At 37.7% G+C, this 27818-nt stretch overlaps 1 protein-coding gene across 1 annotated transcript in view; it reads right to left on the bottom strand.

Moving 5' to 3' along the window:
• RASAL2 (RAS protein activator like 2) overlaps nucleotides 1-27818 on the bottom strand; it is a 35563-nt gene that overhangs the window by 4975 nt on the left and 2770 nt on the right. Inside the window, exons 3-10 of the mRNA XM_015811258.1 lie at nucleotides 26210-26764; nucleotides 19995-20139; nucleotides 13818-13962; nucleotides 12680-12916; nucleotides 11007-11208; nucleotides 9464-9636; nucleotides 6909-7740; nucleotides 566-700 (exon numbers count right to left, since the gene is read on the bottom strand). Coding sequence (XP_015666744.1) covers nucleotides 566-700; nucleotides 6909-7740; nucleotides 9464-9636; nucleotides 11007-11208; nucleotides 12680-12916; nucleotides 13818-13962; nucleotides 19995-20139; nucleotides 26210-26764 — 2424 coding nt within the window. The remainder of the gene's footprint in view (nucleotides 1-565; nucleotides 701-6908; nucleotides 7741-9463; nucleotides 9637-11006; nucleotides 11209-12679; nucleotides 12917-13817; nucleotides 13963-19994; nucleotides 20140-26209; nucleotides 26765-27818) is intronic.

Here is a 27818-nt window from a genome sequence, read left to right as displayed (position 1 = left end):
ACTGAATCTAGAAACATACTGGCAACCATGGCCAGTATGAAGAAATGTGTTTGGACAGCCTCACTCATTTTCACTAGACTGTGTAGCCTCTTTTCTTAGCTGGAGCTTCTGAGTTGACTTCCAAGGACAATAGACCAGGAAATCTTGAAGGATGTGACAACATGGATTAGTTTTGTAGTACTCTGAGTATCCAAGAAAGGGTCCAGCAGGAAAAGCAAGAGAAGCAGCCACAAAGTATTCTGCTGTTACAAGAGCTTGAATTAAAAATAACTCTCTGAATATAAACATTTTAAAAAGGACACTGAATCCCAAAGAATAGGAAAATCAACTCAATGGTTTTGAAAGTAGCCATCTTAAAAGATTCCTGATTTATCTGAACACAACTTCTAGCCCCCAATTATCTGGCCTAGCTTCCAAGCCCTGACAAAGGAAAAACAGCAACATCCAGATGTTTGATAATCGAACAAAAGAGCTGTGCAACTTTATACTGATGATCTCTGCACGTTATATTTTCCAGTGACTTCTTGTAGATGTGGCTAGAAGGTAGAACCTAGATAACTGTTACCTTTTCTGTATGATTGGCTTCATCTGGATTTTGCTCTGCCTCTTCCTCCACTTGTTCATACTGTCCGTTGTTTAAGACCCAAGCAGCTGTCCTTTCCACAGGTGACATAGTGGCAGAATCTACAGGTGACTGCACCTGCAGGTAGAACAAAAGAGAGCCTTCTTGTTCACTGTCCAGAAGACAACCTGGTGCTGAAACTTTCTTTGACCATTGCTTGGGAGCAATTTCTCCATGTTATGTCAACCCCTTATGGTAACTTGAAAGTGAAAATATATATGGGGAGAATCAATCACATTTCCTTGAATATCAGTAAGAAAAGTGCAAATCATTTCTATGGACATAGATATGTAAGAACACCAGTTAACTGTTAAAATTTCCCTTTTCTTTCAGGAAAATTGCTCATTTTGGATACTAAATTAGTATCCCAAGAAGTCCCTTTGGAGTGGAATGATTTTGCTGTGATTCAAAAGAAAGTAATAAAAATGATCTATATGTGGGTGTTAGATACACTATTAAAAATAAACTTATTTCTATCTTCTTAAAGGCTTAATAACTTGCCACTTTTAAAAAGAATTAAACTATCTAAATACTGGCCTCTATATTTATATTTTTTAAATTTGCAGTGTTTCCTATAAATTTAAACTGGGGGGGGGTAGTGACAAGTGATATGGACCTCAAATGCATTTAAATTGCAGAATTGGTTTTCTAATATCTTTATATTTGTTCCAGGTTGCTTGCAACTATTTTGATAAGTCAGCGCTGACACTCTAAGTTTTATTACAAGCTTAGAATTTCATGGGCTGCACCTGGTCAGGCCACAGTGGAAGTATTTAGCAGGCTTTGTTCCATATATCTACTCTTGTTTTGAACCAATTTCACTAACTTGGATGTAACTGCCTCTAAGAATATTCTTCAGTTGTTGAAATACACATGTCTTATCAATTTATAGCAACTTCAGCATCTTAGAAGAAGAAAGTTTTAGAATATTTGAACACAAAGAGAGAGAAAGCTGTATAAATACGATTTCTTTATGTAGTCATACTTAAGATGTCCACAAGTACTGAAAGGAATAAGGAATTGTAGCTTCACTACAGTTCAAAAGTTGCTTTACGTTTGACAGTGATAGCCAAGCTCTCTTTGGCAGACAAAATAGATCTCTCTTTGCTTTAGGCAAGTACTGGTGCTCTGTAAAGGACCACTGTATAGAAGAAGCAAGGAAAGACAGTTATAGTTGGATGAGATGTACATAGAAGAACACAGCTCCTAGTCAGTTTCACCATTGATGGTATGTTATTCATTGGAACCCTACATAAAACCCTACAACCAGTGACTGTTCTTATCTCCTGCAGAAAAAACAGAAAATATGCAGTATCAGCTTCCTTGCTATATAGGAAAAAGAACAGCTGATACTAAGTGATCCATATGGATCACTTAGGAAAGTCATTTTTAAATATTGGAACTATTTCAAGGAATATGAGATTATAGGGGGAACCATTTGTTCCACTTCTGCAAATTTGGCTATTTCTATTCATAATAAAAACAATATAGGGTATAGACAATCTTGCTCTCATGAATACTGTTCTGTCCCAGCCTATGTGAGTCCTTGTTATGCTCACAAGGAAAAACCCCTCTTCCAAGAAACAGGCAGGAACTGCAAGAAAAAACCAACCCGTTTTATTCTCACAGACTTGAGTCAATGTCCAAGGCAAACAAACACAGTCCACAGAAACTGAATCCTCAACACGAATGGTTGCCTTTGGCAACCAGCACCTCCCACACCTTCCCTTTTATAATTCAGCCAAGGCATGGCTTCCTAATGCCTTCTCCTTTGCCTTTGGAGTCACCCCATTGCATTCCTCTGTCCTACTTTCTTCTCTTGCACATTTGTGCATCCAGGATTTGTCCCAACTGTTCTTCATCACTGTCCAACTCAGACTCCCAGCACAGCTGTGTCTCAGCCTGAGCACGAGTAAAGGGGCCAGGCTCCTTGTCTGACTGTAAGTCTTGGAGTTCCTCAGAGCCTTCCTCTGACTCTAATTCACTCCAGGCCCCTCCTCCTCATCTGATTCCTCAGACTCAGCTGCTGGATCCACTGGCTGGCAAGGAATCACAACAAATACATTGCCATATTCCATGCATGGAAAAATATATATGGATCAATACATTTTGCAGATGTCATGCTTTTCTGCCTGTAAAGTATCAACAATATTCAGACTCAGCTATAGTTAGGTTGAAGGTTATCCTAAATTGCCCCAGAACCACAGAATTGATTTGGGATTCAGCCAAATCTGAAACGTCCTTTTTACTTTTCCAAGGTGACTTTCAAAAACAAATTCTAAGGATTCAATCTGCACTGGGGAAAAATAGACCATTGTCTTTTGTTTATGTACCATCGCATATCTTGATTAATTTACCCTTCAATCCCTATGATAGTTTTGAATATTTATTATTATTATTATTATTTATTATTATGTTCTTGGATGCACAGTCAGCCAGATATTTAGACTGGAATTTGTCACTATTAATCCACCTATTGAGTTCTTCCCAAGGACCTGGGATAAGACAGATCTTGTTTGATGGTGCTAAAGGTATTGTCGTAGGATAGAAGCTGTTACAAGTAAAGCTGCCTTTTGCAATTGTCTGATGATAAGTTTGTCAAAGTCAATGGCGTTCAAGTGTTTTAGGACTGTTTTGGATTGCACCAAAGATGCCTATCGATACTATTGTTGCTTTCTTTTGTCATAGTTATTCTATTTGGTAGTCTTTGTATTTTAAGATTTTCTCCAGTTCTTTTTCTGCTATTCTGCTGTCTCCAGGTGCAATATTCATCATCCAGACACTTTTGTCTTTCTTATCAACAATTGTTACATCTGTTGTGTTATGTGGCAGGAGTTGTATTATTATTTTTGATGTCAGAAATAGGAACATATGTGGTACAGATATTGAACACATGCTACTTTTATACACTTCTATAAAGGCACTGTGATTTCTGACCACAGTATTTATCTTTATTCATATTTTGCTCATGAATAGACATTTTTACATGAGACAATGAAAGATACTTTAACCACATCTTTCAAAGTGAAAAATGTAAGCAAATGCAAAGGAATCAAGGACAACGTTTAAGCTCGATGGAAAGTCATACATTCATATATTCATCTACAGAAATATATTGTTTCCATTTTTCTAATTCTAATTAGAAATTTTAATTGTAATTTAAAAATATGTGCCAGTATTCATGGATATATCTCTTGTGCTTACAACATACCAAAGAGTTTTTGTAAGAATGGAATGAACAAGTAGATTCAACCCACTGGAGTCAGGGGAGGAAAAATTGGCACCCTCAGAAGCCCAAGGCTTTGACAGAGAGAACAACTGCACTGGCTGGAGGCATAGGAGCAGCATCAAGGGATGCCAAAGGATCTAATAACATCACAAACACTACCGCAGCTGTTTGAAGCAAGACTACTCCGCTTTCAATAAGGAAATAGAAGGCAGCCCATCAATCGAGATGAGTGGTTAAATTGCAAAAGGAGAGTTCCTCTGGATTTACTTGGGGTCACACACAGGCATCAATCACAGCTAGAAGCTATTTTGCTTCTTTCTACCCAAGAACTCAGCTGCACAAGTCTCTACTTTCTTCAACTAAGAGTTTGTTTATTTGCTGGCATTTCCAGGAATATACCCCAAAGGCACAAATGCTTCTCCCTGGAGGGTAATCATATGAAAATGCCTTTTTAACCAACAAGGACTATGTAAGCATAGTGGCACACGTACATCTATGCATACATGTATATTATAGCTGTTTCTAGGAGATTTGTGGATTACAAGATGATTTTCATGATATTTTGTGCAAAATTCATCAGTGCGGTTTTCATGGCCAAAATCAGCCTAAGGTACCCAGTGACTTACCAATAACCAGTTATATAATCAGGCAGGATTCAGGCCTGATAAGGGACAGAAACAGCATTGGTTGCATCTCTGGAGGGAATGGGATGGGGGTTGTGCAACCATCCTTGCTCTGCCTGACCTCTGAGTAGCCTTTACCATAATAACCTTCTGAGCTGCTCTGGGGTTTGGGGTGGGCAGCTTTGTATTGTGCTGGTTCATCTCCTTCTCCAGGATCAATACCAGTCAGTAGGGACTGGGGATAGGAGATCCGGCCCTTGGCTCCTACTATGTGGGATGCCGCAGTGTTTGGTGCTTTCTCCTTGCCGATTCAATCTCTATATGAAGCTGCTGGGTGAGCTCATCTATTGCCATGGGCTGGAAGTGTCATCAATATGCTGATACCCATTATACTTCTCTGCCTCTGGTGAATTAAGTGATGCTTGTCAAGGTAATTATGATTTAGTAGCTGACAGGCAGAAGTGATATATAGAGAATGAGTCAGCAGAGTATTTGGGGATAGTATCCCTTTAAGAAACTGTGTCTGAGAAGAATAGCAGTTGGAACCTGCTTGCTCACTTCAACGTTTGAATATAACTGACTATCTTGTATTCTGTATGCTCCCTCATTATTGTTGCTTCATATTGTATATTAAACCACAATTCTTTTAACAACCACTGTCAGATGCTTATGCTTCTGTGTTATCACAAGAAGAAAATAAGAAAAAGGCTGCGATAATTTATAATTTTAAACAACAATGCTTTGATGTCTTATTGTGGCGCCTGGAGGCTGTGAGGGTCAGGATGGGGAACAACAAGGCTTCAACTGAACGTCTGTTCATTTTTCACAAATCCCTCCAGACTTGGCTATGTCATCAGGCTTGGGGGCCCCAAGGGAACTGTAGGTTGTTGAGGTGGCTCCATTATTGTTAATATCTGTTGTTCTCTCCTAGCCTTTTTAAAATTGTACAGGTAGTCCTTGATTTATGAATAGTCCTTGAAGTTACAACTACTGCACCCTCCCCGTGGTCAAGTGATCACATTTCAAGTACTTAGAAATTGGCTTATATTTAAAACTGATTGCAGCATTCCATGGTCACATTATCATATTTTGTGACTTTTTGTTGTTTCGTGCACAGTGGATAAGCTGGATTCGGACTTAAAACCACATGTTTTACTTAATGACCACATGATTCATTTAACAACACTAGTGACTCATTTACTAACAGTTGTAAAAGCAGATGTAAAATCAGGTCCAGTCACATGATTTATGACCCAACAAGTTACAATTAAAATTCGGGGCTGAAATGTTATAAGTCGAGGACTACTTGTAATAGTTTTTTTAAACTATTGATTGGTTTTTACATTATTAACCTTTTGTAGTTAATTCCACCCAGAGTCACACTTTAAAAATGATGAACGAATAAATGAATGAATATAAATAAAATATAAACCAACATTATTTTCCATCCATTCAAGATTATTTTTCTTAGCATTAAAATTGACTGCCTAGAAAGGCTGAGAGGATTAAAAGAAACCATTTTAATTGTTAAAAATGACTATTTGATCATTCAAAGAACATTATATATGTCATAATCAGTAATTATGGTGGTAAACTAGTAAACAGATGATATCATTTCCTCCTTTCTCTATTTCTGAAGCCTGTGTTTATCTTATCAAAACATTTCTCTATTCTCTTATATTCTTTTATATGCTGTATTTCCAGTTGATAAACTTATTTTTCCTTTTATATAAGCACATATGTGCATACCCACAAGTGTAAATAAAACAGGTACACCAAATATCGTATGCCTTCAATCTTTTTTGAAAATGTGCCAAATATCAAGCCCTAGAATGAGATAGTATGATTATTTTGCTTGTTGCTGGAGAGACAACTCCATTCATGTGCCACTGAACAGCTGCTGTCCAAGGAACAGAGAGTATGGAGGCTGAAGAGGCATACCAAACTACAAATGGTCTTTGTCACTCTCTGGGCACCATCCCAATGTTAGTGCCACAAATACCAAGGCTATGAAAAAAGTACTTTATGATTACGAAAGGTTGCCTGCCATTTCATGCAAGGAATAAAATACGGAAATGGGAAAGATTCTACTGTGGGTAGCAAAACCATGGCTAATGGCACCATGTATGAAGAAGTCTGTCTGTCTACATCACAAACTCTCTTGTTCATGATTCCAAAGAAGCCAGTTGCAGTTTCCTATTTCTCCTATCCAACATACCACAAAAATACTGCAGATCATATGTCTCACAAAATATGTATCCTAAAGAAAGAAACAGTAGTCTCCTATTTAGAATTTTTTTTCTAGAATTAGAATTAGAATAACTTGAGTTGGAAAGGTTCTTATAGGTCATCCAGTCCAACCCCCCCACCCAAGCAGAAGACCCTATACCATCTCTGACAGATGGCAGTCCAGTCTAAAAGCAGATTATCTTACCGGTTGTGTTTGCTGCCGCTGAATGGCTCGCACTTTGGGAACTGGACTCTCTCGGGAGGAGGAAGACTGCTGCCGGGATTGATTTCCCTCCTGAAGAGGTTCCATTGCCATCGTGGCAGATGCTACAGACATGCTGCCTGTGCTTCGAAGAGAGGCACTGTGGGGAAGAGAGTGGGGTGACCTGATCATTGCACTGGGTCCTGCTTGGTCTGCTTTGTGGATTTGGACCTGGACAGTGTAACTCTGACGAGCTGGCAAAGCTTGTTTGTCCAGCATGGTGGCCTGCCCAGAAAAATCTTCATTCTGAGTGCTGCGTTTGGCATAATCCTCCATGCTGCTATTGCTGGGTACACTAAGTTTAAGGTCTTCACTATTCTGGCTTCGGGAACTGGTGACACTCAGGTTATCCAGGCTTGATTCCATGGACACTTTAGGCATTGGCTGAGGAGAATTATTGAGATGATAAACTGGATTCTGGAAAAAAAGAGCCTGAAGAATGCCTGGCTGGTTTAATGCTGAGTGAAGAGGTCTCCTGACTTGGGGGGCGGTCTGTGGTGTTCTGTGGAGCTGCTTGATACTTGCCACCTGGACGACTGAAATCTGACTGCCAGATAAACGTACTGGGGCCTCGTGCATCATGGATCCAGATTCACACGGTGTGACATTGGGATCCTGGAGATTCATTAGCGATATGCTTCGGACATTGGGCAGATTGGTCTCGTCCCCTTGATCAGAATAAGTCACACTCCGGGATGATGTCTGCTGCATCAAGAGCAATTTGCCTTTGAAATATTCTTCATTTGCTGGAGGGGCAGACTTCGACTTGAGCTCACTGAGAAAGAATCCAAACAATCACGGTCATAACATTATATCTGCTTATTTGCATGCACACACACATATTTCTGCTTAAACAATTTCTCGGGTTCCATATAAATCTCCATATTATGAGTCACTGAAGTGGAATAGCCTAGGTGGGCAGTGGTGTCATTTATGTACGGGAATGGAACCAAAAGTCATCTTGGTTCCCATTCAGAAGCAATGATTGTTGAAAGGGGTAAGTTGGTGGTTGCTTAAGAGAGCAACATTGTTCTGAAAATGAACATTTAATGCAATGCCTAATCTATGCATTTGTTTTAGTATTCTAATCTTAATAATTTTAGCCTGCATCAGTCTTTCTGGTTGCTGCAGGTGAATCATAAAAACTTTATTCTACTGCTCTTATTTTTGTTTTGTATTTCCATTAACGGCTCCACCCATAAGCATAAAGTAAAAAGGCCCTAATGGGGAGAAATTACTCCTTTCAGATGTATATCTTTTTTGTATGGATAAAAAGTATAAAGCACATAAAAGATAAAACCGTAATTATTCAAAAGAAGTTCTGTCTGCCCAACATGCCTGCATTACTCAATCGTAGGCTGGTGGGGGGAAGAGAGGGGATGGTTCCACACAAGCAGCGGGCAAGCATGTGTGCACGCAGCTCCATTTGTGTGAGTGGAGGGCACGCACACTCACTACTTGCGCAAATGGAGCGCACACAAATACATTCGGCCACTGTTCACATAAGTGGGGATGTGCGTGTGCCTGCTTCCAAATGACTCAAGGCCCAGAGGTGGCCCAGGGGTTGGGGACTCCTGACATAAAGTAAGATAAAAACCCAAATTTGTCATAATGTGTCTTTTTTATGATGAACAGGGAGGCCTTATTTGTCATAGCAATAAATATTCATAACCTGCATTAACAAAAATCTAGAGAAAATGAGGCAGCATCTTTGATGTGAAATAAGAACTCCAATACAGTAAGCACAATAGTATGAAGTCTGATCCATGAAAGAAGATATAATCAGCCTACTTTTGTTCTTAAGGATTACTGTGACGAAGTAGCAAGAATATTCTTATCTATTATACCATGTTAAATACTTTTAATACAAGAAAATAAATTCTTTACTTGTCAGCAGAGCACCATCTCTGCATACAAGCTAACTGCTTCCTAGTGCTCCTCTTATTACATTATCAGTACAATATTTGATTAAACAGTGTCTGTTTAATTAATTAAACTGTGACTAAAACTTATTGGCAGTTTGCAGTAATTCTTAAATTGTGGCAGTGGAATTTTGGACTGTTCCTCTTCAGACTGTAGGTCATAGGTAACATATTTGGAATGTTATTCCTCTTTACACACACACAGACACACTCTTTCTTATACGGTTTCTGAGTTTAAAGGATAGGCTGTAGTTCACATTGATACGAGTACATGTTTGTACATACAGTAGAAAAACTCATCCTATTATTGCCAAAGGATCTCAGGTAGCAAATCTGGATAAAGATTTTGACTTGGAGAAGCATATGTAGGATTAAAAATACTGGGCTGAATAAAGCAATTATCCAGTTAGGAGAATAAAGCACTATCATAACTAAACTATTGCTTTCAGCAAAGCCCCACTCATGTAATTAGGGCATTACTCTAAATTTTACTTCTTATTTTTCCTATCAAGCTGAACAAAATTGTGCATCTCTCTTTCTTCCACATAATGTGAACAATAGCCAGACAATGCATACCTGTCAGATGGGTCTTCAAATATTTTTTGCAGCCCAGAAGAGAGACTGACATTGGGGCTTGAATTATGATCTGGATAACGTCTCAGCTGTTGCTGGATGGGCAGAGAGTGTGTTGTATCCCTTGCGATGTCAGCGAGAATGTCTGGCAAAGGACCCAATTTTTCTACTGTGGCCTGTAGGAAGGAATTTTCACCCTGATTCATCAATAAGCAATGTAGCATTCATTTCAGAGGTTGTTTTTTTTAAATTAAACAATGATGAATGTGGATGGATGAGTGGAAGTTGTAAGAAAACAAGATGGGCATTTATATGTGGGAGTGGAAAAAAACAATGCATTGTTATGGAGCAGCAGGACCACGATGACCCAATGGATGGTGGTGATGAAAGAGGGTGCAGTAGACATTGAGGAAAGAAAAGGAAATAGAAATTAAAAATTGAGCCTCCAAAATAAAAAGTTAATGCTCATAAACCTAATGCATTTCTATCCTGCAAAGCAAACTGCAATCAAAGCCCAGGGTAGAGGGCACAGGGTGAGATGGAGTAATACTAAAATCACTACTAAATTAAAGTGTAATCCAGAAAACTAAAAAGGGATTTTTGTCTGTGGGGGAAAGATTGTGGTCAATTAAATGCATGCTGCTATAGTCTGAGACCAGCAATTTGGCAAGAGCACTGAAAGAAACCACAAGGAAGTGCAAGGACATATACAAAGCTATTTAAATCGTATTTTGACTTATAAATACTAACAGGAATGAACAATCATATAATTTGTTTATAATCACAACTACTGGACAAAAAGTACTCCATAACTTCCTGGATTGGATCTCAAGTGATCCCTCCATAGATGATAGTAACTCGTTGCCTGGTCACCACTGATGATTCTCAAGAAAGGAAGCAGCACCATATAGGAATGTCTGTTATGTATGTATGTATACGGTTGACTCTTGGTGACTGCCTGGACTGCATTCTGCAATTTTCTTAGTATGATTTCAGAAGTGATTTGCCACTGCCTCCTTCCTAGGAATGAGAGAATGTGTTTGGCCCAAGGTCATCCAGTTGGCTTTGTGTCTAAGGCAGGATTAGATTAGACTAGACTAGATTAGGACTAGGACTCACTATCTCCCAGTTTCTAGCCTGGTGCCTTAACCACTACATCAACCTGGCTCTCTCCAAACTATTAGAGTATGGCTTTTATTTTAGGAGAAGATAATCAAACATAATTTTCTTCAAAACAAAATTGTTCTAAAGCAATATAAATGACAGATGTGATGGGAAAAGTGCTTTCATTTGCTTTAGAATTTAGGATTTTTAAAAAATGCAGTTTAACCCAAGCCCAAAGTGATGAAAGTTCAGCGCCAATTAAATTTCACTACTGTCTTTCTACTGATTCCCAATGCTAGGTCTACACTCTTTTTAAAAAATAGATGATGTTATAACCCCTTACTTAAAAAAAAAAGTTAAAGTTAACTTTAATCATTACCCAGGAACAGTTTGTGGAAAAGTTGTGCCTAGCCAGCCCTTCCCAGCCTTCAAACTAATTTACCTTGTCCAGTTCCCAGACAACTTCCCACAGCAATGAATGCAAGACAGCAAACTCTTTTCCCAGATCTATGTATCCTCCAAATCCTGGCTTATTAGAAATGGTGTCCTCATTAGAAATTTCTGCCAAGAAGGATTTCATATTTGCCCATTCATGCTCTAGAAAGGCATTCATAAAGGTAATATATTCTTCTTTGTTCCCAAATCTGAGTTGGGGAGAGAGGAAAACAGAGGGAGGGGAGAAAGAAGGTCAGCAGTTGGGCAGGAAGTTTTCAAGGGAAATGGTGATCCTACAATGTTGCTTCAAATATTCCCAGACACAAAACAATATTTCTGTGACTGAGTGGCAATTTCTACATGTAATACCTAGTTAAATAATGTTGCAGATAGTCATTATAGAGAGACAAAGTTAGTGTGAGAGAGCAGTCGTTACACCTGGCATGTATTCCCCTTCTTTGCCCACCCCCCAAATATCCTTAGAGGTTTCTTGGCTTCACAAAGTTCATTTGTTGAGAATTAGAACTGAAAATGAAAAGCCGCACATGAGTCTATCTGTTAATAACATCATTATCTTAATTATCGTCTTTGGCCCCAATCTGTAATAGTAGCAAGTGAAATCCAAATTACACATAACGTCAAATCACAGGATTATGAATGCCACAAGTGAAAGCTAACCAGTATCTGGGGCTAATAAGGACAGGTTGCTTCCTCTTCCCTAAACACTGGCCTGGGATGCAACACATCTACCATCTTTCCAGAGAAAATAGTTGGGCTGATGGGATCCAAGCCTTCTATGCTCCACTATCCTACATTCTATTATTTAAGAGGGAACTTCTGTTTATAATGTTTTTATCGCTTTTTGATCTGAAACAGAGAAATGTAACTTTGAGATGTACATTTCTGAACATGGAATTTCAGCACATACAAGTCTCCACATACCAGGTGTGTCAAACTCAATTTCATTGAGGGCCGCATCAGCATTGCGGTTGCCCTTGGGGGGCCGGGTGGGTGTGGCCTACTGGCCGGGTAGGTGTGGCCTATTGGGTGGGCATGGCCAGCTTTACATCGTTCGCGTCAAGGGTGCCTGTGGGGGCCTGGGCAGGAGTGGGACAGATCTAAGGGTCTCTGGCAGAAGGGGGTGGGACCGGGGCAAGTGCCAAGGCATGGTCCACTGGAGGAGCCTCACTGCCTGCTGAAACCCCTCCCCTGGAGCCAATCAAGCCAGATATGTGAAGTAGGCAAGTGCCATTTGCTGGCCACTTCCAAGCGATGGTGCATTTCTTCACAAAGGGTGACACCTCCCCAGCATGCACCCAGGGGGTGGGGCTGACACAGCAGGGGCTGGTTCCTTGCTGTTTCCAGATGGCCTTGTGGAGCTAAGATTGAATGCGTTTCAGCATAGATGGCCACCACAAAATTGTACATTGGCTCCCGGCCGACCTGGGACAGGGCCAAGGCAGTGGGGGCCGTTCCCTCACTGTTTCCAGGATGGCTTTGCGGGCCACATGAAACCACTTCGCGGGCCGCATCTGACCTCTGGGCCTTGTGTTTGACATGTCTGCTATATACTATGAACAGAGATAAGGCCAAATCATTCCTATGAAACAACACACGTCACAATGATAAAATAACAGTAAATCCCTTAATGATCCTTACAAATAATGAAAAATCACTTGCCTTGTAAAATTTGCTAAGTTTTGGATAACCTTTGCAATTAGTGTGAGTGCACGAGAGGTACTATCATCAGGGTATTCCTGCATGAGGTTGAAGAGACTTGGAGACATGATGGCTGGGCAAAGGAATCGGAGGAAAAGTGAGGCACTGATCAGGCGTTCGCTGATCTCCTGCCTTCCCCGTTTGAGGCACTGCTGCTTCCATGATGCAAATACCTCCTTCAGCTCCCGAGGAAAGACACTGAAAAAAATAACAATATTTGGCAAATTCTCATTGGGATAAACAAGTGAAGTTGCTTCTCTTGCTATGAAATTCCAATATTATACTTATTAACACACTGATAAGGGTATTTCTTGTCTACACTTGGAAAAAAACCTAGGGTAGAATTATCAATAAATACTAATAATCACTTTCACGAGCTTGGGAACTAATGCTTCCTCTGACACGAATTTCATTCCTAATAAGCTGATACACTGTGGATGGGACTGGGCTATTGGGCTAGGTCCAACTCCAGTTCATCAGTGTTGTCACTATCTAATGGCAAATGTTTCATAACTGTAGCCTAGTTTTTGCTACTCAGACCCTTATAATTTCTACAGAAATTCTACAGAATGAGACGCATCAAGTACTACTAGATGCATCTTCCGATTTGCCTTAGATTCTGTATTTTGTTCTACAAGGAGTCAGAACAGGTAAAATATGAATAGATGCATGTTTCTTTGTATTTATAAAATCAATTGCATAGTCTCATTTCCTCTTGAGTATACAGCATTGTGTAAAAAATGACGTAAGAAACACATACCACTCCTTGTCTAATTCCTATTAAGTGGCTTTGAAGAAACACAGCTGCTGGCTGAGTTTGCCTATGGAATCCTTCACTTTTCCCAATTAAAACATTACATTCCTAGTGAAAGGGAAGATCGAAGGTAGCATCATGACTTTTAATTGCCTTCAGATAGGCAATGCGGTGTCTGGGGATACCTGCCTTGAGACCTTTGAGACTCATTGAACCACCAGCCTTTCATTTTGCTAAATATCTCTTCATACTTATTTTTTTCCCCAAAAACTGAATTGGTTTTTCTAGCATTGTTTCAGCAAGTATTTCCTGTAAATGACAAGAAATAATCCTTCATCCACTCACCAGTAGGTATTGACAATTTTGCAGAAGGCTAGCTCACAACACATTTTGAGATTTTCTTGGTGATCAGCTAATTCATTAGGTGGACTTTTGCTGGGATCCACTTCACAGTTCTCATCCGACTCATATAATGCCTTGATAAATTCACCTAACAATTGGGTAATAAGAAGAAGGCACAAGAAAAAAATATTTAAAAGGTTTCTAGATAATTTTGATAGAACAAACAATTATATAGCCTATTCTGTATAACAACAATTTATGTCAGGACATTAATATTCCATAAATCTCCATAAACAATTTTTCCCTTCTTTGATTCGAAGTGAAGTCAAATAACTCTGTTTGAATGTAGGATAGAACAAATAATAATAATAATAATAATAATAATAATAATAATAATAATAATAATAATAATAATAATAATAATAATAATAATAATAATAATAGAAGTTGGAAGGGACCTTGGAGGTCATCTAGTTCAACCCCCTGCTCAGGCAGGACACCCTATACCATTTCAGACAAATGGCTGTCCAGTCTCTTCTTAAAAACGTCCAGTGTTGGAGCATTCACCGCTTCTGGAGGCAGGTTGTTCCACTGGTTAATTGTTCTAACTGTCAGGAAGTTTCTCCTTAGTTCTAGGTTTCTCCTTAGTTTTACGTTGCTTCTCTCCTTGATTAGTTTCCATCCGGTGCTTCTTGTCCTGCCTTCAGCTGCTTTGGAGAATAGCTTGACTCCCTCTTCTTTGTGGCAGCCCCTGAGATATTGGAACACTGCTATCGTGTCCCCCCTCGTACTTCTCTTCATTAAACTAGACATACCCAATTCCAGCAACTGTTCCTTATATGTTTTAGCCTCCAGTCCTCGAATCATCTTTATTGCTCTTCTCTATACTCTTTCTAGAGTCTCAACATCTTTTTTACATTGTGGTGACCAAAACTGGATGTAGTATTCCAAGTGTGACCTTACCAAGGCATTGTAAAGTGATATTAATACTTCACATGATCTTGATTCTATCCCTCTGTTAATGCAGCCTAACATTGTGTTGGCTTTTTTGGCAGCTGCAGCACACTGCTGGCTCATATCTAAGTGATTGTCCACTAGGACTCTGAGATCCCTCTCATAGTTGCTACTATTGAGCAAGGTACCACCTATACTATACCTGTACATTTGGTTTTTCTTGCCTAAATGTAGAACTTTACTTTTTTCACCATTGAATTTCATTTTGTTAGATAGCTCCCAGTGTTCAAGTCTGTCCAGATCCTCCTGTATCTTAAGCCTATCTTCTGGAGTGTTGGCTATTCCTGCCAGCTTGGTGTCGTCTGCAAATTTGATAAGTTCCCCATCTATCCCCTCGCCCAAATCGTTGATGAAGATGTTGAAGAGCACTGAGCCTAGAACAGAGCCCTGGGGCACCGCACTACACACTTCCCTCCATGTAGATGCGGTTCCATTGAGGACCACACCGTACTACCTGTCCCTAGTATTGACAATGTTCAAATAATGGGGGATGGCTCTACTGCTAGAAGATGATAATGGAATAATTAATAGGTAATGGCAGAAGAAGAGTTCCTCATCTCTGATTTTGCTTCAGCCTTCTCTCTATGTGGGGGCTATGCTCCAATGGACACAGAACTGAGGATAGGAGGGAATGGCCTCCTAAGGCATATGATAGAGGAAATTGGGATAGAAGATATTTAGAGAGAAACTAATCCGAAAAAATTACAATATACATTATATTCAAATAGTCACAAATCTTGGTCCAGAATTGACACGATTTGGATGACACCTGAATTAAGGACCAATATGCAGGAGATTGAGATAGAATTAGGTACATGGGCAGATCATAATCCTTTAAAAATGACATGGAAAGGAATATAAAAAAAATTAAAATGAACATTGAATCAATCCATCTTAAAATAAGCAATGAATTAGCAACAAGAGAAATGGAGTTCTTTTTTAAAGAAAACACAAAAGAAGATACAAAACTACAAAATGTATGGGATACAGTCATACTTTAGAGGTATAGCTATAACATATATGACAAAAAAACAAAAAACAACAACAATATATACTATTAAGAGAGGAATTTAAAAAACTAGAATTAGAACTACAAATAAATCTACAAAAGAAAATACTGAAAAAACAAATGGAAATAATAAAACATAAATTAAATTTAATGGAATCAGAAAAATTGGCAGCAAGTTAAAAGAGCAAAACAATTTTTTTGAAAATGCAAACAAACCCAGAAGATGGTTAGCCTATAAATTTAGAAAACAGAAGGAGAAAAAAATGATAAATAATTTAGTAGATGAAAAAGACTCTTTACAAATTAAAAATCAAGAAATAAAAAAGATAATTAAAGAATACTATGAGAAACTATATGATATACTGTAGAACAGTGGTGGCGAACCTATGGCACCCGTGCCAGAGGTGGCACTCGGAGTCCTCTCTGTGGGCATGCGTGCCATGCCCTGCAGATGGCAACCGTCCTCTTCAACTAGCCACCCACTAACTTGCCGAGGTCCCACGTGGCCGGATACATCCCAGCACCCATGCGCTTGCTGGCCTTTGTTTGCGGGGGCCAATGGTGTCAGGCAGCAGCTGCCCCAGCCCCTGCCTTGCCTTGCCCTGCGACATGGCACCCCTGCCCTGCCTCGCCTCCGCCTGCAGAACCAGCCTCCTGCCCACCGCCCCACCCGCCAGAGACCCCTGGATCTCCCCCAACCCTGCCTGGCCCCCATAGGCGTCTCTCCCCAGGAGCAACATTGAGCTGGCCATGCCCACCCTGGCCATGCCCACCCGTCTGCCATGACCACTGTAGCCACGCCCACCCAGCGGGTCACACCCACCCATCAGCCACGCCCACCCGGCACCCGGCAATACATAAATGGGTTTTGGGTTGAAGTTTGGGCACTCGGTCTCTAAAAGGTTCGCCATCACTGATATAGAAGAAATTTCACGGGAGAAAACAATTCAATATCTGGAGAAGAATAATTTACCAAAAATTTCAAAAAACTTTAAAATCATGTTAAATGAAAAAATAACAATGATGAAATTAACAGAGGCTATAAGAAGACAAAAAAATGAAAAAACACCGGGATCAGATGGGCTACCAACAAAGTTATATAAATGCCTACAAGACACATTAAGTGCACTGTTGAAAGATGTGTGTAATGAACTTTTGTTGGAAGCTAAATTTCCAAGTATATGGACAGAAGCAAATATTACTTTAATACTAAAAGAAGATTCAGATTTGACGCAGATAAAAAATTATAGACCGATATCATTACTAAATGTGGATTATAAAATTTTTATTTCAATAACAACAGAGAGACTGAAAAGATTTTTAAATGAATTTATACATCCAGATCAAAATGGATTTTTACCAAAGAGACAAATTAAAAATAATCTAAGAGTTATAATGGACATATTGGAATACTATGAACTGCATCCAGGGAAACAATTGGCACTAATATTTTTAGATGTCCAAAAGGCGTTTGATAATGTTTCCTGGCAATTTATGACTGAACAAAATAATGGACTTTGGACAAAACTTTATAAATATGATTGAAACAATATACCATAAACAACCAGCAAAAGTGATTGTGAACGGAGATTACACAGAGAATTTTGAGATAAGAAAAGGTACAAGACAAGGATGTCCAGTATCTCCATTATTATTTATCTTAATGTTGGAAGTTTTAACAGAAATATTAGATAAGATACAGAAATTAAAAGACTAGAAATAAAAGGTGAAACTTATAAATTGCAAACATTTGCAGATGACTTGGTATTTATTTTAGAAGAACCTTTAGAGATGATTCCTAAATTATCGGAAAAGATAGAACAGTATGGAGAGATAGCAGGTCTGAAAATAAACAGAAAAAATTAAAGTGATAATTAAAAATCTCACAGATAAGCAAAAAAAAACAACAAATATCAGAAAAAATAGAACTACAAATAGTTAAAAAGGTTGAATATATGGGAATATATTTAACAGCAAGATGTTCAATGATAAAAGAAGATAACTATATAAAAATATTGAACCAAATAAGACCTGGAAAAATGGAAAAACTTGCAATTGTTGACGTTAGGAAGAATTGCTACGGTGAAAATGAATATACTACCAAGTATACTGTTTCTATTTCAAACAATACCTGTAAAACTAGAGAATTTTTTTTTGAAGACTTAAATTCATTAATTTGAAATTTATTTGGCAAGGAAAGAAAGCTAGAATTAAATTGAAAATGCTACAAGAAGCTAAGGAAAATGGAGGGTTTGGCTTGCCAGAGTGGGTTTTATATTATCAAGCATCTGTATTAACATGGGTAAAAGAATGGATAACTCTCAGAAACAAAAGGTTGTTATATTTGGAGGGACATGACTTACAATTTGGCTGGCATGCCTTTTTATGGTATGGGAAAAATAAAATGCATAAGTACTTTCAGAACCTCTACATAAGAAATGCATTACTATTAACATGGGGAAAAATAAAATGTAAAATATATTTGAAAATACAAGGATGGCTTTCAACAATGGAAGCATTTATATATCCAAATTTAGTTAACTTTGAGAAAATATGGACATATAGAGATATTCTAAATTCTGAAGGGAATTTAAAATCTAAGCAAGAGATGGAAAATCAGGGTGTAGATCTAGCATGATGGACATACCTATTAATGCAAGTTAGATATGATAAAGATGTCAAACTGTATGGATTTTATAAAGAGCAGACTTTGTTTGATCAGACATTATTAACCTCTGATGAGAAACAAATTAAGAAAATCTATACATTTTTATTGAATTTGAAAATGGAAGATGAACAAGTTAAAGAAACAACGATAACATGGGCAAAGAACTTTGGATATAACATAGAATTAGAAAAATGGCAAAACTTGTGGGAAAGAAATTATAAACTGACAATGGCTGCTTTTTATAAAGAAAATTTATATAAAATGTTTTATAGATGGCACTTGCCACTAGCAAGATTGGCAAAAATGTTTTAAAATATGTCAGATAGATGTTGGAAATGTAAACATAAGTCAGGTACTTATTATCATGTATGGTGGACATGTGTTGAAACAAATATATACTTGGCTAGAAAAGATGTTGGGAAAACATGTAGATTTTAAACTTGAATTTTTTTTATTAGGTATTATGCCAGAAAAGATTGATAAACAAAATTATATATTTGATTTTACATGTGATAACAGCGGCAAGAATCATATTTGCACAATATTGGAAAAAGGAAGAATTACCATCAGAAGAAGAAATAATTAAAAAAATATTAGATTGTGCAGAAATGGACAGACGTACTATGAGGTTGAAAGAAAAAGAAGAAACAATGCTATCAGACTTGGGACTTGTTTTATCAATGGCAGGAGAAAAGAATAAAGGATTAGGAATTAAATTTGTATTAGTGAATGATAAACTCAGACAACACATTGTTGAATAAGTACTATTGAATTGTACGAAAAAAATTAATAAAAAATTTACAAAAAAAAGGGGTGTGTACTCACATGGTTAGGCTGCTGGGTTGACAATTTGTAAGCCTGCGTTGATAGCCCGAGTACTGCTGTGCGGCAAGGTGTATTTGTCCACAATTTGGGACAAAACGGAGAATTACTTATTTAGAAGGGCTATGGGATATCAGGATATAGAATTTACAGATGAGCACTAGGAATCCAGTTAAGAGAAGGGCAAGGAAAGCATGTGATGCCTACATTAATTACTCCTAATCTATTCTCTATAGATTAGGCATCACCCAAGTTATTTCTCATGAGTTTGAGTTAAAGGGATTTATTATAGTTTTCAACAGTACTAAAAAGGAATAATAAAGGGGCTTAGAATTAAAATAGTAGAACAGGAAGACACATTAGGAATAGAACAAGATTAAGGTACTCTTATCTACATTAAAAGCCACATATATTGCATGGCTGAATAATGTGAATAATGAAAACATTCTGCTTCTCAAAGGAATCTAACATTCTCAAATTTGTTAGAAACTACAGCAGATACTGTATTTCATCCCACATCCAAATATTTGGATTGGGCTACTTTAACTAATTTCTCTGACCCAATGACGACTCAGCAACTGGGACCACCTCTTCTCCCTTAATGGATTCATAATGAACTTTTAAAATAAGAAATAACAAATGTAATCATAGAGAAATGTTTCTATACCTAGTGCATCTTGCAGGTACTTCTGTCCCACCAACTTGAGATATTCCTCAATGGATTTGGTGGCAAGTGTATTTTCTCTGAAGATCAACTCATCATGGTCCCCACAGCGATCCACTTCAGACATCACCAGATCAGTCAAGAAGTCCTGAAAGGAAAAAAGGTGAGAAAAAAAATGATGTATATAATGATAGGTGTACTCTATGGACAGAGGTTGGGTAGAATATGCCGGATGGCTAAAACGACTGACTCAACAAAAAAGTAAAAATGCTGAAAGAGTGACAGTACCTCCTATTAGGGAATCTAAGGTATTTAGAGACTGTTAGATGTATTCAATTGAACAATTTGCCTCAAATATTCTTTTTTGATAAGCAAGATTTATTTATTTATTTATTTATTTTTAAGACTTATATGCCGCCCTTCTCCCCACGGGACTCAGGGCGGCTCACAGCATATTAAAACAACATAGCACATTTCCCCAATAAAAGCCAATTAAAACCAAATATTTGTAGCTGTGTCTCTTATTAAAAATCATTAAAAATTATCCCTATTTAAAATTCACCCTAGGTCAGTCCNGCCGACAAATGATCTTCCAGTGTCAGCCGTGGATCCAGGAGGACACCCAAGTTGCGCGCCCTCTCTGAGGGGGCCAAAGTTTCGCCCCCTATAGACAGCGATGGAATCAGCTGACTATGCCGGGGCGCCGGCAACCACAGCCACTCGGTCTTGGAAGGGTTGAGTCTGAGTCTGTTCCTCCCCATCCAGACCCGTACAGATATACTTCACTTAGGCCTCATATATGAAGTCCACTCACTCCAGCTGAGCCGTTTTCTCTTTGTGAAGAAGAATATATCCTTCAATAAAGCCTCCACCTTGGGGCCAGCCTGCTGCTGAGACAGGCTAAAACCACATCAAACTAATAGAAAAATAGTGCTTTCTGGCGAAAAACAGAATAAGCCTAGCAAATATTCTATTTTACACGGGAGGAAGAACCTGAAGGAGGTTGGTGGCCTGCAGGGCTCCAACTAGCCTGCTGTAGGATTGCCCCCTCCCATCCAGCCACAAGGCTCTGTGCCTCTGCAGGCATTTCTGCTTTGATTGCCAGAGGGATACAGCCTTGGCCAATAGCCATGAGAGATTACTGACTAAACAGCTCTTCTTAGTCCTACTTTGGAATGACTCCTGAGAAGAAGGGTGTTCCATGGATAAGTCACATAGCAGACAATATGCTACAGGGCAGGATCTGATTGTGGAACCTGATGGGCTTTGGTTGCTATTGGCTGCAATGTATGGAATAATTAAGACTATGCAGAGGAAAGGTCATGAGACAAAGTTCATTAGAGAACAGAAAAAGCCTTACTTTTCATTAGTGAAAACTTAACAACAAACTTAATAAAAAGAATTTAAAATGAGGAGACAATGTACAACATAGCAGTTAGCAAGCTACGTGATCCCATGTACCAATTTACACATTCTAAACTTTAATCTAATCCCACGCCAAGACAAGCACAGTTTACCCACTTGAGAACACAGTAGGATAGAGGGGTGGGAGTGGTTGAAGAAGATGTTACATTCTCTCTGTGGTGGTTACTCCTTTCTACTTTGGGATTGATGTTTTTCATATGTGAATTCATGAGATATATATGTTTAACGGAGACAACTGCAAGAGTACCCCGTTATATCTGCATGGAGAAACAACTTTAAAAAACATCTTTGGTGTGTTACAACAGAGGATCTGCCCATACTTTTTTTTTATCTTTGTAAACTCAGAGTGACTCAGACTGGTGCCTCCTGTCCGAGTTTGCTATCTGTATTTTGTGCCTACTTTGCTCTTTAACAGCTTGTTGACAACAACCTCCATAGGAATTGTGAGTAATTAGCAAAGACAGCCTGCATCCAGTCTTTCCTATTCTGGAAAAGTAGCCTCCAGTACTGGTTGGATGTTGAATAATAAAATAATTGCTAAATTGAATTTTTGAACCTGATCTACTGATAGCCAGTTTTCTCTGTTTGGCCCTGGAAGAAGCAGCAACCTTGTATCTCAAGAGGTTACTATTCCTATCTACAGGTAGGAATCAGCCTTAGGAAGCTGAGTTCCGCTTTCCCTCGCCTGTATCACCACAACGCCAACCAGATTTTAAGAAATTGGAGTTAGAATTACAGATATATCCACAAAAGAAAGCTGTGAAAAGACAAATGGAGACAATAAAACATAAACTAAATTTAATAGTCAGAGGAATTGGCTCAACAAATTAAAAAGGCAAAACAAAACTTTTTTGAAAATGCAAATAAGCTGGGAAGATGGCTGGCTTATAAACTGAAAAAAGAAAGAGAGAAGAAACTGATAAATAAATTGCAAGATGAGAAGGGTGGTTTACAATTTTCAAATGCTGCAATAAAAAAGTAGTTAAAGATAAAACCCTGGGACCAGACGGGCTACCTACAGAGTTCTATAAATGTTTACAAGATACATTAAGCTCACCAATGAAAGAAATTTGCAATGAGGTATTACTAGAGGCTAAATTACCAAACACATGGAGAGAAACAAATATTACTTTAATACCAAAAGAGGACCCAGATTTGACCCAGATAAAAAATATCACTACTAAACATGGATTACAAAATCTTTGCTTCAATAATAGCAGAGAGACTGAAAAGATTTTTGACGGAATTTATTCATCCAGACCAAAATGGATTTTTACCAAAAAGACAAAATAAAAAATAACTTAAGGATTATTTTAGATACATTGGAATACTATGAAATGCACCCAGGAAAACTAATGGCACTAATTTTCTTAAATGCTCAAAAAGCTTTTGACAATGTAAGTTGGCAATTTATGATACAACAACTAAACTGGATGGACTTTAGAGAAAAGTTTATAAAGATCATTAATATATGATAAACAAACAGCAAAAGTAATTGTCAATGGGGACTCTACAGAGAACTTTAATATAAAGAAAGGCACAAGACAAGGATGTCCACTATCCCCACTGCTATTTATACTAACTTTGGAAGTTCTCAACAGAAATATCAGACAAGATCTGGAAATCAAAGGAATGGAGATAAAAGATAAAAGCTATAACTACGAGCATTTGCGGATGACCTGGTATTCATTTTAAAAGAACTGTTGGAGATAACTTTTAAATTATTAAAAAGGATAAAAGAATTTGGAGAAATAGCAGGATTGAAAATAAACAGAGAAAAAACCAAAGTTATAGTTATAAACCTTACAGATAAGCAAAAAAAAAAAACCTGTCAGAAAAAATACTTACAAATAGTTAAGAAAGTTAAATATTTGGGAATATACTTAACAGCAAGATGTGCAATGATAAAAGAAGATAATTATATAAAATTACTAAATCAAACAAAATTAGATTTGGAAAAATGGAAAAACTTACATCTATCAACATTAGGAAGAATAGCTGCTGTGAAAATGAATATTTTATCAAAATTCCTTTTTTATTTCAAACAGTACATATAAAAATAGAGAAAAGGTTTTTTGGTTATGTGAATACACTGATCTTGAAATTTATTTGGCAAGGAAGGAAAGCCAGAATCAAACTGAAAATGCTACAAGAAGCTAAAGAAAACGGAGGATTTGGACTACCGGATTGGGTCTTATACTACCAAGCATGTGCTCTAACATGGTTAAAAGAATGGATAACCCTTAGAAACAAAAGGTTGTTATATTTAGAAGGACATGACTTGCAACTTGGATGGCACGCATTTTTATGGTATGAAAAGAATAAAAGCCATAGATATTTCCAAAACCACTACATAAGAAACGCATTATTATTTGTAGGAGAAAAGATAAAACCAAAAATCTATACGAAAATCCCAGGATGGCTCTATCAACGATGGAAGCATCCGTTCACCCAAAGCTAGTTAAATTTGAGAAAATTCTAACATATAAGGATATTCTGAATACAGATGGGAAATTAAAATCTAAACAAGAGTTAGAAGATCAGGGTATTGACTTATCATGGTGGCTTTGACTGCCAATGCAATAGAGGTATGATAAAGGTGTTAAAATATATGGTTTTTACAAAGACCAGACAATGTTTGATCAGGTATTGTTGACTTCTGATGAAAAACTGATTAAGAAATTGTATAACTTTTTATTAAATTTGAAAATGGAAGATGAACAAGTGAAAGAAACAATGATAATATGGGCAAAAATTTTTGAATACAATATAGTATTAGAGAAATGGCAAAATCTTTGGGGAAAAAGCTATAAATTGACAATGGCAACTTCGTATAAAGAAAACTTACAGAAAATGTTTTATAGATGGCATCTTCCATCTATAAAATGTTTAAAAATATGTCTAGTAAATGCTAGAAATGTAATAAAAAACCTGGTACATATTATCACCTCTGGTGGACATGTATTAAAGCAAAAACATTTAGAACAAAAATACATACTTGGTTAGAAAAGATGTTAGGGAAACACGTAGATTTTAAACCTGAACTTTTTTATTAGGTATAAACAAAATATATATTTAACATTACATGTATTAACAGCAGTGAGGATTGTATTTGCACAGCATTGGAAAAATGAAAAAACACCATTGGATGAAGAGGTAATCAAGAAAATACTGGACTGTGCTGAAATGGAAAGACTTACATTGAGAATCAAAGAAAAAGAAGACACAGAATATTCTCAAACATGGAACTTATTTTATCAATGGCTGGAAAAGCGAGATAGAGAGCAAGTATTTAACTTTTATTACTAAGCAAAAAATTAACTCAGACAACACGTTCATTAAGCATAATGAATTGTAATAATTGAAAATTAATAAAATACTTAAAAAAAAGAATATAATTTTCTGGAAACTGTGGACATAGAGAAAACTGGCAAAAAGGAGTGCCTTGGGAAGTGAAGGGGAGAAGAACACAGAATGTTAGAGGAAGTGGGGAGCCTAGAATACAGAACTTGTACATACGCAGAGAATATTAAGCATTAATTCAAGAAACACACATTTTCCACTATATTTTTCTTCTCATTTATTTCTCTTTTGCTTCTTGGGCTAAACATGGCCATATCAATCTATCCCGAAAGCACGAATTGCAATCTAGAAGAAGTGTTTGAACAGGATACACTTGTGTTAGTGTGGCATAATAGAATATTGGTTTTACACCAGGGAAGTTTAGATTAAAATCTCCCTTAGCTTCACTATAAACTTTGGGGCATCTCTCTGTCAACCTATCCTTTCTCACAAAGCTCTTGGGAGAATAAACATTTTACCACAAGCTCTCTGGAAAAAGAAACAAATCTTCTTTTAGGAATCAAAGGCGAGTGCCATAAAAAGACAAACATGGTTTCACATTGTCTCTAGTAAAATTTTACTCTCTATATTCTGCTCTTTGAGGATTATTTTTAAGAACTATGCCCTGCTTAAGACTGTCCTTCAGAGATTTGCCCACACAACTCAAACCTGAGAGTAAACTTGAAACAATGGGCTCTATTTTACCCTCCAGAAGAGGAATGTTCTCTCATTTCCAAACAAAGTGCAACATATCTAAAGAAGTAAAAGACACATGCATAATCTAAGTTCATAACTGGCCCTAAGAGAGGCTGTGGCACCAGAGAAAAAAGGATGTTGAGGGGTGGAGGTGGAATCCGAAGAGCTCTGCATCTCACTGCAAATGCTTAAAAATTATTTCTGCTGGACCCACAATTCAAAATAGGCACTGAATCAAAACAGATACTAATCTTTTGGTAGGAGTCTGTTTTCTGAGTTTGCTAATCTGAGGGCTATAAATTAATCTATAAGATACTGAGCAGGCAATTAGAAAAAAGGATAGAAATACAGGTAGCCCTTGACTGATCACCATAATTGAGCCTATCATTAGGGTCATTAGTTGCTGCAATCATAAATTGAGGCATCATGTGACAAGACCAGGAAAAAAATGTGGCAATTATTAAGTGAACACCATGGTAATTAAGCAAATCAATTTTCTCCAATATATGTGTTTTTGCCCATAACTGGAAGTAAACATGGCAACTGGCAAAAAAAATAAATCACAAATTATAGTCATGTGACCATGAGATGTCGCAAATGGCCAGAAAGATGAGCTGGTTGCCAAGTGCCCAAAATGTGATCATGCGATCACAAGGTGGTGAGGCTATTGTAACCTTGAAAAACAGCCATAAGTAGCTTTTGGAGTGTCTGTTGGTTACTCCAACAAAGGGAGTGGTGGTTCTGCATATTCTTACCTTTGCTCTGCCAGTGCTCTGAAGAATGTGCACCATAGCACAGGCCATCTCCTCTTTGTCTCTGACACTTATCACTGGTTCCAAAACAGAGCATAATTCAGTATAATTGTTAGTTACAAATTCAGCAAACTCTTTATATTTTTCCATAGGAAGGACGACGATGGTCTGGTACCGTGACTTGATCCGGATGGATGGCACACCAGACTTCCCCTTATTGACTGTGGGAGTGCTGATGGTGTACCACTTTTCCACAAACTGTCGACCGGTTACAGTAGCTATGGGAATGCTGACCAGACCAATATAATTATTCTTAAAGTTTTTCTTTCTCTTTTCAGTGTCCTTATAGATGTGGACTGTAATGTGATAGGTGGGTGGAAGGCTAGCGAACTCAAACTGTTCACCCCAGAAAATATTGTCAGATTTTGATTTACTGGTAGTACGGGCGACTAATATTTCATCCAGACATATTTCACAGAAATACTTCTTCTTCGGGGCCAAACCTTTGGCTTCAATGATCCAAAGACGTAACAGGTTCTCATCTCGTCGGCAATTATCCTGGAGACAAAAGCACTTGGTTTACTTATCACAAAGAATGTTTATTCTATGTGGTTCTTATCTTTCATAGCTATATTATATTTTTAAATCTGGATTAAGTTTCAGATTATTCTCTGTTAGTTGTTTTTTCAGGTAGTAATCATTCATAAAGGATTATCCTACTATTGATAAAGAGGAATAGGAAATAATATAATTGAGAATTTAGAAAGGTCACTTGGGTTGGTGGAGAATATCTTGGAGTCTTGTTGAGATATTGGGAAGCCATCACCCCAGTGTGCCTTTTGGCAACTGTGTGCCTCTTCCAGAATGACCTCACCTAGCACCTTGTATATTAGGAAGGTCATCTTTCAGGGTTTTTTAAAACTAAAATCTCTCAATGATCAGAAATGACAGGATGGTAATCCAAAACCATTTGGAGAAGTAATGGTTGTTTGGCAACCCCCCCCCCCCCCAGTTTCTAGAGAAGCAAGTTCTGATGCATATTATAACTATTGGCATTGACAAATACTGTGAAATTCCAGAGAGTTAAACAAGGTCAGCACTCCTCTGTGTCTCTCCTATTATAAATCATGTATAAGAGTAATGAAAGTAGAGTGCTCCCAAGTCCACCTGGAAGAAAGTAGATGGTCATGTTCGGCATTAATATATTAAACACTGAAATTGGCAACAATGGCCAGCAATTAGGAACAGTTTCATAATGTGATAGATTCTAAATCTGCATTGATACACACAGACATACACACAAATAATTTCAATCATTTCCCCAAAGTACTCTGAACAATAAAATCAGTGATAACAATGTCACATATTTACAGGTTAAAGATGCAATCTATCATACTTTTTGATCAACAAACTAACTAAGGAGAAACTTCCTGACAGTTAGAACAATTAACCAGTGGAACAACCTGCCTCCAGAAGTGGTGAATGCTCCAACACTGGAAGTTTTTAAGAAGAGACTGGACAGCCATTTGTCTGAAATGGTATAGGGTTTCCTGCCTGAGCAGGGGGTTGGACTAGATGACCTCCAAGGTCCCTTCCAACTTTATTATTATTA

Source organism: Protobothrops mucrosquamatus, unplaced genomic scaffold (assembly GCF_001527695.2).
Source record: "Protobothrops mucrosquamatus isolate PMUCROS unplaced genomic scaffold, P.Mucros_1.0 scaffold35, whole genome shotgun sequence".
In the NCBI taxonomy this organism is placed as follows: Eukaryota; Metazoa; Chordata; class Lepidosauria; order Squamata; family Viperidae; genus Protobothrops; species Protobothrops mucrosquamatus.
The sequence above is the reverse complement of the archived record's forward strand: the minus strand, read 5'-3'. Positions and strand labels throughout refer to the sequence as shown.